This window comes from Buceros rhinoceros, unplaced genomic scaffold, assembly GCF_000710305.1.
Source record: "Buceros rhinoceros silvestris isolate BGI_N320 unplaced genomic scaffold, ASM71030v1 scaffold885, whole genome shotgun sequence".
Taxonomy (NCBI): domain Eukaryota; kingdom Metazoa; phylum Chordata; class Aves; order Bucerotiformes; family Bucerotidae; genus Buceros; species Buceros rhinoceros.
This window is the reverse complement of record NW_010414348.1, coordinates 18,784-30,993: the sequence shown is the minus strand read 5'-3', so window position 1 is coordinate 30,993 and position 12,210 is coordinate 18,784. Positions and strand designations below refer to the sequence as shown.

The 12,210-nt window shown below is 38.9% G+C and overlaps 1 protein-coding gene across 2 annotated transcripts in view; it reads left to right on the top strand.

The window, feature by feature from the left end:
- SNX25 (sorting nexin 25) overlaps positions 1-12,210 on the top strand; it is a 72,053-nt gene that overhangs the window by 44,666 nt on the left and 15,177 nt on the right. Inside the window, exons 9-12 of one of the 2 annotated variants that reach the window (XM_010137044.1) lie at positions 1,378-1,653; positions 3,710-3,718; positions 6,680-6,835; positions 10,227-10,358. In XM_010137044.1, coding sequence (XP_010135346.1) covers positions 1,378-1,653; positions 3,710-3,718; positions 6,680-6,835; positions 10,227-10,358 — 573 coding nt within the window. The remainder of the gene's footprint in view (positions 1-1,377; positions 1,654-3,709; positions 3,719-6,679; positions 6,836-10,226; positions 10,359-12,210) is intronic. The other variant, XM_010137045.1, reaches the window with a different exon arrangement.

The window sequence follows — 12,210 nt, the reverse complement described above, 5'->3', positions numbered from 1 at the left end:
GAATGCCCCACTACTGCTAGAGGAAGGAAACAGTGCTGTATTGTAATTTGTGCTAAAATAAAGTGGAAATACCAGTTAAAGTTGGAAGAAATATCCTAGAACAATGGTGCAGAGCAAGAATGTAGAGGAAAAATTTGCTGGTTTTGAGCAGTGGAGTGGATTTTGGGGGAAAACTGTTTTAAACCTCCAGGATTCACACTGGCATGAAAGACAAATTTCATTATTAAGTATCAGTTAACTTTTTATTCACTGTGATTTTATTACTCTCCTACGTAAAAAGACTCTAGTCAATTGGAAAACACAAATAACATCCTGTAACCAAAGAGGCAGTTGTGGAGCGGGAGTAGTGAGCCATTAATACAATCTGAAGAAACTGCTAACAACCGCACAAACTTGGAAGAGTTCATTAAAAGGGTTTTTCAGGCACTGTGAAGAGAGTTATATAAATCAGATTTGATTTGCAAACTGCTCATGATTGGAAAAGGTGCTGTAAATCATTTTATGACCTTTCAGCTGTAACTTCTGTCTTTGGTTTCAAAACAATATGAATAGTGCCTTCATTCAAGACTTCTGGGTTTTTTTGAGGAGATTCTGATATACCATGCTCCTGTTGCTCCATGGGACATAAAGGTTGTCTGCCATTGCAGGGGCAGCTTTGATTACAAAAAAGTAATGTCATACAGCCCAGTTGCTGTGGTATTGTCATGTGAAGAAGGCAAGCACGTTATGCCATACTAAGGGAGAGGATAAAACCTTCTAATTTGGGTCAGTTTAGACAGATGAAAACTCAGAGATGATCACGGGCTTTGCTGCATTACTTCCTCTCTTTCCTGTTCGTTACTGCAAAGATCAATCCTGTGTGCTGTTCTGTATTCAGTGGAAATACCCGGCCTCTCATACTGGTAAATGTCTCTTCAGGTGTGCTTTTTCCCTTTTTTTTTCTTTTCCCCCTCAAAAATAATTAATTATAGTCACATATAAAGTTATTTGATCCTATCTAGCAGAATGCAGAAATGCTGATACAGCTGAACTCTTACAATCTGAACTTAAAATTGTGACAGTGTTGTTGCTTTAGCACTTTTTCATTTTAATACCAGCTTTTGGAGCGTACTTTTAAAAGCAGTGGGTGTGGAAGCTGTGATAATTTTAGAGAATAGCTGTTTCTTCACTTAACAAATGCTGTTATTTATCTTGTGAAATTGACAGCTTGGCAGAGGTGTGCAGGCAAGTGCTTGAGATTCACATCCAGACAGATGAGAACACATCTGTGTAATTAGCTTGATCATCCTTTAAATTAGGCACCTGGATTCTGAGTCATCCTAGTATTTTTAATGTTTTTTCATTATTCTCTTCTACCTCTCTCTTCTTGCTTCTTAGACTGAAATACCTCAACTGGTGAGTGAAATTTATCAGAATTTTTTTGTGGAAAGCAGAGACATACCTGTAGAAAAATCCCTTTATAAAGAAATACAGCAAAGTCTCGTGGGAAATAAAGGCATTGAAGTATTCTACAAAATCCAGGCAGATGTTTATGAAACTCTAAAGGACAGATACTACCCCTCATTCATTGTCAGTGATTTATATGAGAGATCAGTCAAGAAGGAAGAAGAAAGAAATTCTGCTCAGCTAACTCCTGAGGACAAAGATGAAGTGGTGAGTCACATAGACAATTTCTTTCACTAATAATTAATGTGATCTGAAGATGATCCTGAGTAAAGCGTATAGTAGCATCTTCTGTCCTTGAGCTTCGGAATACTTTTTTTTTTTTATATATATATTTATGAATATCATCACTCTTGCAGTTTCATCAGGTAAACCTGGTATGTTTGCAAGCTCTTTGAAACAAAATGGTGCAAAACGACTGACTACTTAAAGTTTAAATTGTAGATATTTTTGTTTTCCAGGCCTTTTGTGTTGCGTATGTTAGTATCAGAGAATATAGAACATACAAACTCAGCTGCTCTGCTGTTCAGTGAAGAAATCTCACTGAAACATCAGTAGGTTCCTGTCTAGACATTGTATGCCTGCCCCTTGTGCATTTCCTAGGTACTAAATAGGTATTAAAAGTTGCACAAGAGAGGTGAAAAGTAATGAAAAATCAATCTCGGTGGTTTTTATCAATTTACTGAGTACATTAATAGGCTGTGTTGGAAGATAAAACTGATTAAAACAGCACTTGAACTGGAAATACTAAAATCAGAGCATTCAAAAGGTCATGAGCAATAACCCAATGGCAACTCTCTCAGGGCAGGTTTTTTCAGTGGGTTCTCTAAATCAGTCGTGTTGGGGGAACTTGTGTTACGTTTATCTAAGAACATTTTGACAGGAGCGTCTCTCAGACTAGTAAGCGTCTTTCAGATGGGCTGCCACTTCAGATCAGCACGAGTATCTTCTTTTTACATGTGAGCTTGATTAGAACACAATGAAGTGTAATAGTTTCTCTAAACCTGGATCTTAATGGACAAATTAAGCAGCAGAATCCAGAGGTGCTGATCTACATTCTGCCATTTAGAAAATATTTTTCCAGAAACTAAGGCTTTTGTATTTACTGCTGTATGCTTGTATTTACTGGTTAAATAAGACTTTCACTTCTGTAGGTGAGCTATTATAGTCCCTGTAGTCCACGTATCGGCAAATATGCAGCGATGAGCTGTTACAAGTGAATTACTTCCCATATGAACTTTTAGAGCTTGTTAGTTTTTTGCATTGTTTGTTTCTTCCTGTATTCTTTTCCTTGATAAAAGATTCAAGGCATCGTTTCTACTTTTCTCACTGCTAATTCAGCTAGGTGTTGAGGGTGGTAGATACTTCAAAGACTTTCTGTCCTGGCATCTGCACCCATAGGGACTTTGGAAAAGAGTGTTACTGGTTTTGTCCAGAACTTAAGAGATATTAAACGTTGTGCTTTTTTAAAACTCTTTATATTTTATTCAGAATCTAACAGAGACAACAGTTTCTCTGAGAAAACTGACAAAACACTTTAGGGCTAGCTGTCCTCTGTCACATAACATTTACTGTAGCTGCCAAAAAATTAGATTTTGACAGCAGGCTCATCTGCCCTTCCTCTGAGTCCTTGGATATCTGTGCCAGATTTGAAGGCTGGGTCTGCTGTGGAACCTTAAAGACATATGTGTTGCCAAGTTTGCTCATATGGTTAAGGTTTTTTTCACATTTTTAACAACAAATTAAATTTGAAGTTGCATATACTGTTAGAGTATCTTTCAAATAGAGATGGTTTTGTGCCATGCTTCAGGATGTTTGAAGTGAAAATAAATTCTAAGAAATTCATTTTACTGAAGCTTCTAGTAGGCTTTCAAATGTTGGTGAAATGCGCTACTGGATAACAGGTTTGGGGGTTTTTTTCCTCCCCATGTGTAAAGGAAACTACAGCTGAGAAATCTGATATTCCTGTGAGGATCCATATTGTTAGCAAATGCTAATTGTGTTCAGTTTAGTTTGGATTCTGGAGGTCTATGTTCTCAATTCCTGGGGCACTGTGAGAGTTACCTGTGTTAATTTTCTAAAAATTTCACTGTTGTAGTTGAATAGGTAAAAAGTTGTCTAGTGTCCTTGTGGAGGGAAGGACAAAAGGGGGAGTCCTGATTAAACATGAGAAAATTGGGCAATCCCCAGTATGTCAGGGCAATCCCTGGTATTAATACAGGCTGGGGGATGAAGGGATTGAGAGCGGAGAGCCCTCCCTGCGGAGGACTTGGGTGTGCAGGTGGATGAAAGGCTAGACATGAACTGGCAATATACACTCGCAGCCCAGAAAGCCAACCGTATCCTGGGCTGCATCAGAACAAGTGTGGAAGGTGATTCTGCTGCTCTGCTCTGCTCTGGTGATACCTCACTGGGAGTACTGCGACCATCTCTGGAGTCCTCAGCATTAAGGACATGAACCTGTTGGAGCAGGTCCAGAGTAGGGCCGCAAAAACAATCAGAAGGCCAGAACACCTCTGCTATGAGGACAGGCTGAGAGACTTGGAGTTGTTCAGCCTGGAGAAGAGAAGGCTCCAGGGAGACCTTATTGTGGCCTTCCAGTACTTAAAGGAAGCCTAATAGCAAGATGGGGACAGTCTTTTTAGCAAGGCCTATTGTGACAGGATGAGGGGTGATGGTTGTAAACTAAAAGAGGGGACATTCAGACTAGATATAAGGAAGAATTTTTTTTACAATGAGAGTGGTGAAACTCTTGCATAGGTTGTCCAGAGAGGTTAGGTGGTAGATGCCCCATTGCTGGAAACATTCCAGGTCTGGTTGGATGGGGCTTTGGGCAACCTAATCTAGTTGAGGACATCCCTGCTCATTGCAGGGGTGGGTGGCTGGATGAGATGACCTATTGTTGTGAACAGTCGGGACGGACAACGTGACAAACAGCTTGTGTGCACACAAAGCCTTTATTGAAAAGAAAGTGCGTAGTTTCTCTCATCACATTGCATTATACTTTTCTAGTACAGTGTTTACACTATGTGCCCTACTTGGATTGGTTTCAAGTGCACTCTCTTCCAATCACCTACTGACCCAGCCTCTCTGTCTTCTCCTGAATGACACACCTTCTGCTGCTGATTGACACTTCTCTACTTAGGCTAATTAGGCTTCTTCCCGGACCTGTCGGGGTCTGCCCACACCTTTGAAGTTCCTTCCAACTGAAAACATTTTACAAAAACCAAATTGAAAGGTCAGAATTGGGGCAAGGCCAGAGTCTGCTGGTTCTGCTGCACATGGATCAAGTTCTTCTTTCCAATCCATCAGCGCTTTTCACTCCTTGGACTAAACGTCCTTTAAAAGGTCATGAGTAGATGTAAAAATACAGAAACAAGTAGTGCCTGCATTCAGCACTTTGAAGAAAGAGGGTCTGGTGATTGCTAAAATAAACCCAAAGTCTGTGTTTGGCAGCACTCACAGAAATGGAAGTCATTACAAGTTTAGCAGTCTGGGGAAAAGAGCACAATCCCTTATGATCTCAGCTTTTAGTATGTTGGTTGTTTATTTGATAAATTTGATAATTTGAATAATGGTAACTTGTTATCTTGTGATTCTAGGATTTTTCTGATAAATCTAGTGATTCAGTAGTGTTTTGTGCTATAAGTGTCTGAAATTGTAATGTCAGGGAAATCATGTGGCTACCTCTGGGAGCACAGCCTTACTGATTTGTCATTAATTGCAATCCTTTGATTATGAGAAACAAACTTCACATGAAAAATCTTAATTCTTCAGTGTTGAAAACAGCATTTTTGATTCTTTTTGACATCTATGCTTCCCAGCAAGTTTAAGGTTTTGTATTTTATGGTTCTATTCAATAGAGTTTTGAGTAACACCCAGTGGTGTTAATTATTATTAATACACAGTTGTAGTATTGTAGTGCCAGAGATGACAACAAGCTTCTGTGAGCTGAGCTCTGTCCATATCCTTGGAGGCAGTCTCTGGTCTGAGGAGTTTACAGTCCATGCAGAACAGATAGAAGAGAGGACAGGGCATAGAGCTAATGTTATTTACTTGGCCACATAGCAGGCAAATGCAGAGCTGGAAAAGGGCATGGATTTCTTAGCCTAGAACTCCTGACTTCTGCTTTGTTACCTTTCCTTACGAAGATCACACTAAGGAGGTTAAGTATTGTCGCTACTGTGTCTCTTCTCAGAGTTCTTGCACTAAGATGTAAAATACTGCAGAATTTAGTCTCCTCTAAAGCTCACAGAATTTCGTAGGGTATGAGACTTCCTTCTGTTAGCTTTTTGTTAATTATGTAAAGATACAGTTTTCTTAGTGGGGCTAACACAGGGCTCTCGTTCATGAGCTTAGATTCATAGCTTCCCACGGATAAATATAGATATATTCAGTCACAAGCAGGCCTCAAAGATCTTTGAACATGGCAACAGTAACATCACAGTGCTGTAATTGTTGGATCTTCATGCCTATTTGGGGAAGCACAGTAAGAAAGGGGAGGATGAGGCAAATGCCAAAAGACGTTGAAGAGAATGTCGCTGAGAAGTGTGAAGTTCTCTGATTTTTTGCATGCCTGTAGTACACAAGATAGAATAAGTGATTGGTTTATCTGAATGAATATAAGAAAATGAGTAATGAGTTTAGGATAATGCATATGTGCTTTTAACACATTTTTATTATCACTTCTAAAAACAGCAGCAAAATCTGTTTATAAAGAGAAAAGACTTGGGTTAGGTTGTTCTGCAGGCTGGTATATCTGTTTTGTGAAGGTTTGTGGGAGGCAGGACCGTTCATTAGAACTGTGGGGGTGTTTTGGCTTTTTTCCCACCTCTTCCTCTTTCCCCCATCTTTCAGCTCAGAGCTAAGTATTTGCTTTTCTATCTGGCTCTGAATATTGATCATGACTACTAAGCTGTTGTTGCTTTTAGAATAGACTTTAATTCTTCCTCTCATTTACACTAAAGCATTAGCTTGAAGGTCATTTTACACAGCTGGCAAAAGTTGCCAGAGAGCTGTAATATAAATGGTAATGAAGCTTTGTTGGGATTTTTTGTTTGTTTTAACAGACTTGTTCCATGTTGGATCTGATGGTTGTAATATCTGTTAGACTGTTATACCCACATCCTCATCTACATCAAGGAGCATTCTTATACATGAAATACTTATGAAGCAAACAGTAACTGTCTCCTTTTTCGTATTAATTATGCAAATGACTCCTCTCCTCTATTCTTAGAACCAAGGTTGTGAAGAACCCGCTGAAGAATGTAGCACAAGAATTAATGAACAGGCCAGTTATGCTGTAAATAAACTTCGCCAACTAAATGACAAGCTTGAGTATAAGAAACAGGCTCTAAATTCCATATGTAATTCACCAAAACCCGACAAAAAGGTAAGTACCTTCAGTGTCTTCAGTCTTTTTTTTTTTTTTTATGTGTGTTCTGTAATACGCGGTTGTTTGGGCGGGTGATTGCTATTTCAGTCAGCCTGTTACAGAAAGTTAAATCAAAGCTTAATTTTAATTTTTTTAATTATTTTTTACAGCTATTGTAACTAAAATTGCAAGTATGATTTATATTGTTTTGTTTGTCATAGAATAATAAACATTCTCCCAACAGTCTTGCTGCTTTGTTGGTGGCAAAAATAGTATTTCTTCCTTACATGTCTACCTACCAATATCTGAGTAATTCTTTATGGCAGTTGTTTTGTGTCCCTGACCTGTCTGCAGCACTGCAGCAGAGGGATATGCTAGTTCTGCTCCCTCTGCTGGCTTTGAAATAGCTCAGCACAATTTCATAATCTCTACAGTTGTGACTGGCTTGCTAAAATAAAGGAAGGGGAAAAAAAACTGAAAAATGACTGATTTCCTTTATAAGGAGTTAGGGGAATATGCAGGGCACACTGTCATTAAAGTAAAAATTCTGAGGGATGTGGAACTTCATCTCACTGGGCTTGGATAAATTTTTTTTTTCTTTTTGTAAAGTACAGCAGTTAAGCAAGCTAAGAACGTATTCAGGCAGAAGCAAGTGATTTGCATTGGCTTAGGCCAACTCATTTGCATTGCTACTGAGGTGAGGATGATATTACAGGACTGTTGTTCAGATGCAGCTGGAACAAGCTGTTCAGGTGTAATGAGATTGGTTGCAAATGTTACAGGGCAGGTGAAATGAACAAGTAGCCAAGGCATCTCCCTAGAACAACTTCCTGCTAGGAATGGCAGAAATGTACCTGGGCATTAGTCATTGCTCAGGACCTGAGTTTTTTGTACATTTTTTTTCCTTCACTCAGGGCGAGTGCTAAGATGCTGGTCTAAATAGAAGTTGACACCCTGCTCATTCTCTGCTGCCCCAGCTTCAGGGATAGCTGCCTCTAAGAGAAAGATGTGGACAGTAGTGTTTGAGGCTACCCTGGCTAGCTTCATTCTCTCTGTCGCTTCCGTATCTCCCTTCTGCTAGAGCTTACTGCAGACAACCGGAAATGTGTCTGCAGCTGTTCTGGGGTGTCCTGCTCACAGCTAGCAGAAGATACCTCTTATTTGTTATCCAACCACTGTTGTTCAGAGTGGTAAGAATGCAGATGTGTCTTTTGCTTAATGCTTCTATCACTGCATTCTCCTGTGGAGCTTTTAAATGGATAGTTAGGGTTGACAGTGTGAGAACACCTTGTCACAGGGACTTAATTTTTTTCTCCCCTGGACATGGCAGGGTTACCTGGTTCTTGGTCATATGATGTTAAATATTTCTAAAAATTCTACGGTTTCATGACACACGAAGGGGAATTTCACACATATTTTGTATTAAATGTTTTAATCTCAAGCTGTTTCTGGGTTTTTTGTTTTCTCTTTTAGAAATGCCTTTGGTGTGAGAGCCATACAAAACCTGTATTTACATCTTTAAGTGGCTTCTACTGTGCAACTCAGATACCAGCCAGTCAAGGAAGAAAGCTGCTCATTTGAGTTGCATGTGGAACGCTGTTAGTTTTAAAAGAAAATGCTCTATAGGAAGAGGTATTATTTCAGTTCTTCCTGTAGAATATAAGAGTAGCAAAGATGACAGTCTCAGGCAATGTCTCTGATATACAAGGCCCACTACTGTAGAAGACAGCTTGATCTTTGGATGTCTGTGCTTGTGGTGCCACCGTGGGTGTGTGTTTTATGCCTGAAGCTTAGCGGCTGTCTCCCTTGGGTCTGTGAGTGCAGTCTCATGACATCTTGTGCAACCATACTAAATGTGCAATATTGTCATCCTCAGTATCAAAGCAAAACCTTAACATTCCTCATGCAGAACACTTCCTAAGCCTTATTTTCAAACAAAACTGTGTGACACAAATACTGAAATTAAATGAGACTTTACTGAAGAGAAAAATGCCTCCGTATCTATCAGTAATTATGTGGAAGGTGGAGAGATTTTATGTTAACTTATTGCTGTTTAGACCTGGCTGGTGACTAAAGCCCCATCCTCTCCTACCAAAACATGCCAAAACCAAGGCAGCAGCCTCCTTCCTTTGCTGCTGAGACCTTTATTATTGCATTCACATGGATGTGTCGATTCTATGTTCGCTCTGCATTCTTGAGAAATAACAGGAATGTGCCTTCTAACCCTAAGCTCTTGGTGAGGTGGGGATTGTACCCCTTATCAAGTATTGGTTTTTTCCCTGGACTTTTTTCTCCTAAAATATTTTTTGTCTCTGAAAATATATGCATCTTCAAACAGAATAATAAAATGGATCGGGTATTGTTATAAAGTCTTTGTATTTATTTTAGAGCAGCTATTTACATATCATGAAATCTTACCCGTTCTACCTGTGTTTATTGGTTGTTTCTGGATGTCACTTAGAGAAGTCTGTGTAAGGTGACTGTATAAGGTGAGCAGAGCAATCTATATGTTGATAGTAAATAAACTATGAAATTCTGCTGAAGGTTAGGTATATGCTAGAAGGTTGTTATACAGCTGTCATGTAGGTAATGTTTCATATCTTACATGAGACAAATGCTGAAAAAGATAGAATTACTGTAGCTCTGTAGAATGTACCACTTGTGATGCAAGTGGTATAACTAAAACTCGAATTTGACTATGTGGTATATCTTTTTTAAAAGTGGCAGCTTCTTTTGCTGTGTTTCTAATGTCACACATTACATATACTTCCACCTTTTCCTGTCATAGTGTCTCCTGGTAGTATGTATGGTTACTTGTTTTTTTGCTTGTATGATGAGATATGGTATTTCTCCTTTATGAGATTACAATGGTGAGCTATGTCTCAATGAGAACATCTTAAATGGGAGCTTTGCACAAGAAATAAATCCTTTCCTTTCCAAAACTGAAGTGAGTTAAGTGGTAACTTTCTGAGGAATTATTAACATAGTCAAGTTCCTAGAAATGGAATTTATTCCCAGGTTCTTTGCTATCTAAAAGTGGTAAGGTAAGTGGTCTTCAGTGATGCCTATTTCAGTAATTGCAATTTCAAGTTCGTATAAAACATGTAATGTATAATGTATGTATGTAATATATAATCCTGTCTAAAGTACCTTTTATGCTGATAGTGTGATAGTAGTATGTCCTTCTCGCTTGTTTTTTATTTTGGTACTGGGGTTGACCTTTAAGATTATTGCATATTCTGCAGGTTTATAAGAGGCATCATGGATTCTCTCATCTAAGATTTTTTTTCCATGTGAATTGTTCTTTCTCTTTCTTCTTTTGTACATTTTCTATTTTCTGAATAGTGACCCTACTCATGTTGCACAAGCTGCTTCTTATCAATTGTAATGAATAAACTTTCCTCTGCAGATTGTTTCTAAGCTGAAAGATGAAATTACTCTGATGGAGAGAGAGCACAATGACCTTCAGCTGCACATTGCAAGAACGGACTGGTGGTGTGAGAATCTTGGCATGTGGAAAGCCTTAATTGTCTCAGGCGAGGTATGGGGTTTTTATGTCTCTATCTTCTGAGTCAATTCAAACTTGCATGAAGAGGAGAATAAGAAACTGCATATACTTACACCTTTGTGTACGCTGTGTATACTTTCATTATACCTTTGTGTGTACTTTATATTTACTTGGGGCAGGGAGGGAGGAAACCCTAACCTCTTTTGAACTCCTCTGTTTCCCCAGTGACTACTATGATGCATGTACAAAACTTCTAGTCTTCAGACACTGTTGTAGTGGAGTTATAAAAATAACTGTATGAACGTGAGCTGGTTTGGGCATTGGGTAAAGTAATTTGCTATCTTAGGGGCATTGTTTTTTATGAGAACTGTTTCTTGTTATATTGCCATGCTATCACACACGGGTGCAGTTGTGTCTCTGCTATGACTCAAAGATGCAGTACTTACACTTACAGTACTTACACTTTTTGTGTTCTGTGTTATTGTATTTAATGGCAGTACAGTTTCAAGGGACTACGATACCCAGAAAGAAAGTGCTTTAAATCTGTAAGTTGAAGGAGAAGTTAGGGTTTTTTATTTGTCTTGTTCTGCTTTTCTGTTTGGGTGTAGGCAGACAACTGCAGAATGAATGTAAAAAAAAAAAAAAACCAAAAAACAAACAAAACAAAAAAACCTGTCATTTGATGATTTTCTATTAACACTTGCCATGAAAGGAACTCAATAAATGCTTGTTATGTAGTAACTGTAGGCTCACATCGCACATAAGCAATCTTCTTGACTCTACCACTTCAGAGAATTGGATTAATTGGATTGCTACTGGCTTGCCTTTCTGTGCTATTAAGAAAATGTTTAAGCAGTTTCCTTGGAAGAAAAAAATTATATGCTGTTGAGCTATAGTTGTGTCTTGACTCTTGCACGCTACTGATAGGTCTGTCAACAGTTAAACTCCTTGTCTGTAAAACAAGAAAAAAATCTGACAGGTTAAAAACTTAAGGTGCCATTTAAAAAAACAAATTCTCAATGTGTACAAGTCTGGGTTTGTTTTCGTTTTAATGCTGTTTGCAGGTGACACAGTTGAGAATATGACCCTCTTAAATGTCTTTAAGAGTTCTCTGTAGCATTTGAAGTCTGATTTCAAAAAAACCAGCAATACTGTGTGCAGCAAAACTGCAGAATGTCAGCTTTCTGATAAGGGGCACCACACAGATCTGCCAAGCATCTCCCTTATTATCAGATGAGAAGGTGGTTCAGCTAAATAATAGAGAGGTTGGGAGAGGCTTCTAAATACTTAACTATAACATGTAATATATATAATGGATGTAGGTGTGTCAACATCCTTGTTCATATCTCTCACTATCCACTTCGGTACTTTGTGCCTCATAGGGAGAAGGTAGAAACCTTTACCTTTTATGGATTAGGTATCTATGCTAGTAGACAGTAAATTCTGAAATAATGATCTTGAAATTGACTTGAGGTGATGGAGTTGCTGCTAATGCAAAAAAAACCCCAATAACCTGAAGCCACTTTGGGTACTAGAAGGCTGATTCTGTTCTTGCCAGGTAAGCAGCAGTAAATAACCTGGAAGACTCATGTGCAAGCTGAGGAAAGTAGCTGAGAAAGGGCTGAGGAGACTTGTGGAAATGCCATCCTAGGGTCTGAGAGCCTTTGCCAGTGCTGTGAAGCAATCAGGGCTGAGACTATCACAGGACCCTTCGGACTTGGAAAACCAAATCAGAGCACAAATGTTAAGTTTATGCTCATGAAGAATCAGAGCTGGAAAGGGGTCAGGAGAGTTTTCAAAGAACTGGATGATTTTTAGGATAGGAGTAACAGAAGTGTGGTGAAATCTCTCACAGTATGGCGTGTGAGGTTTGGCATTCAGCAGG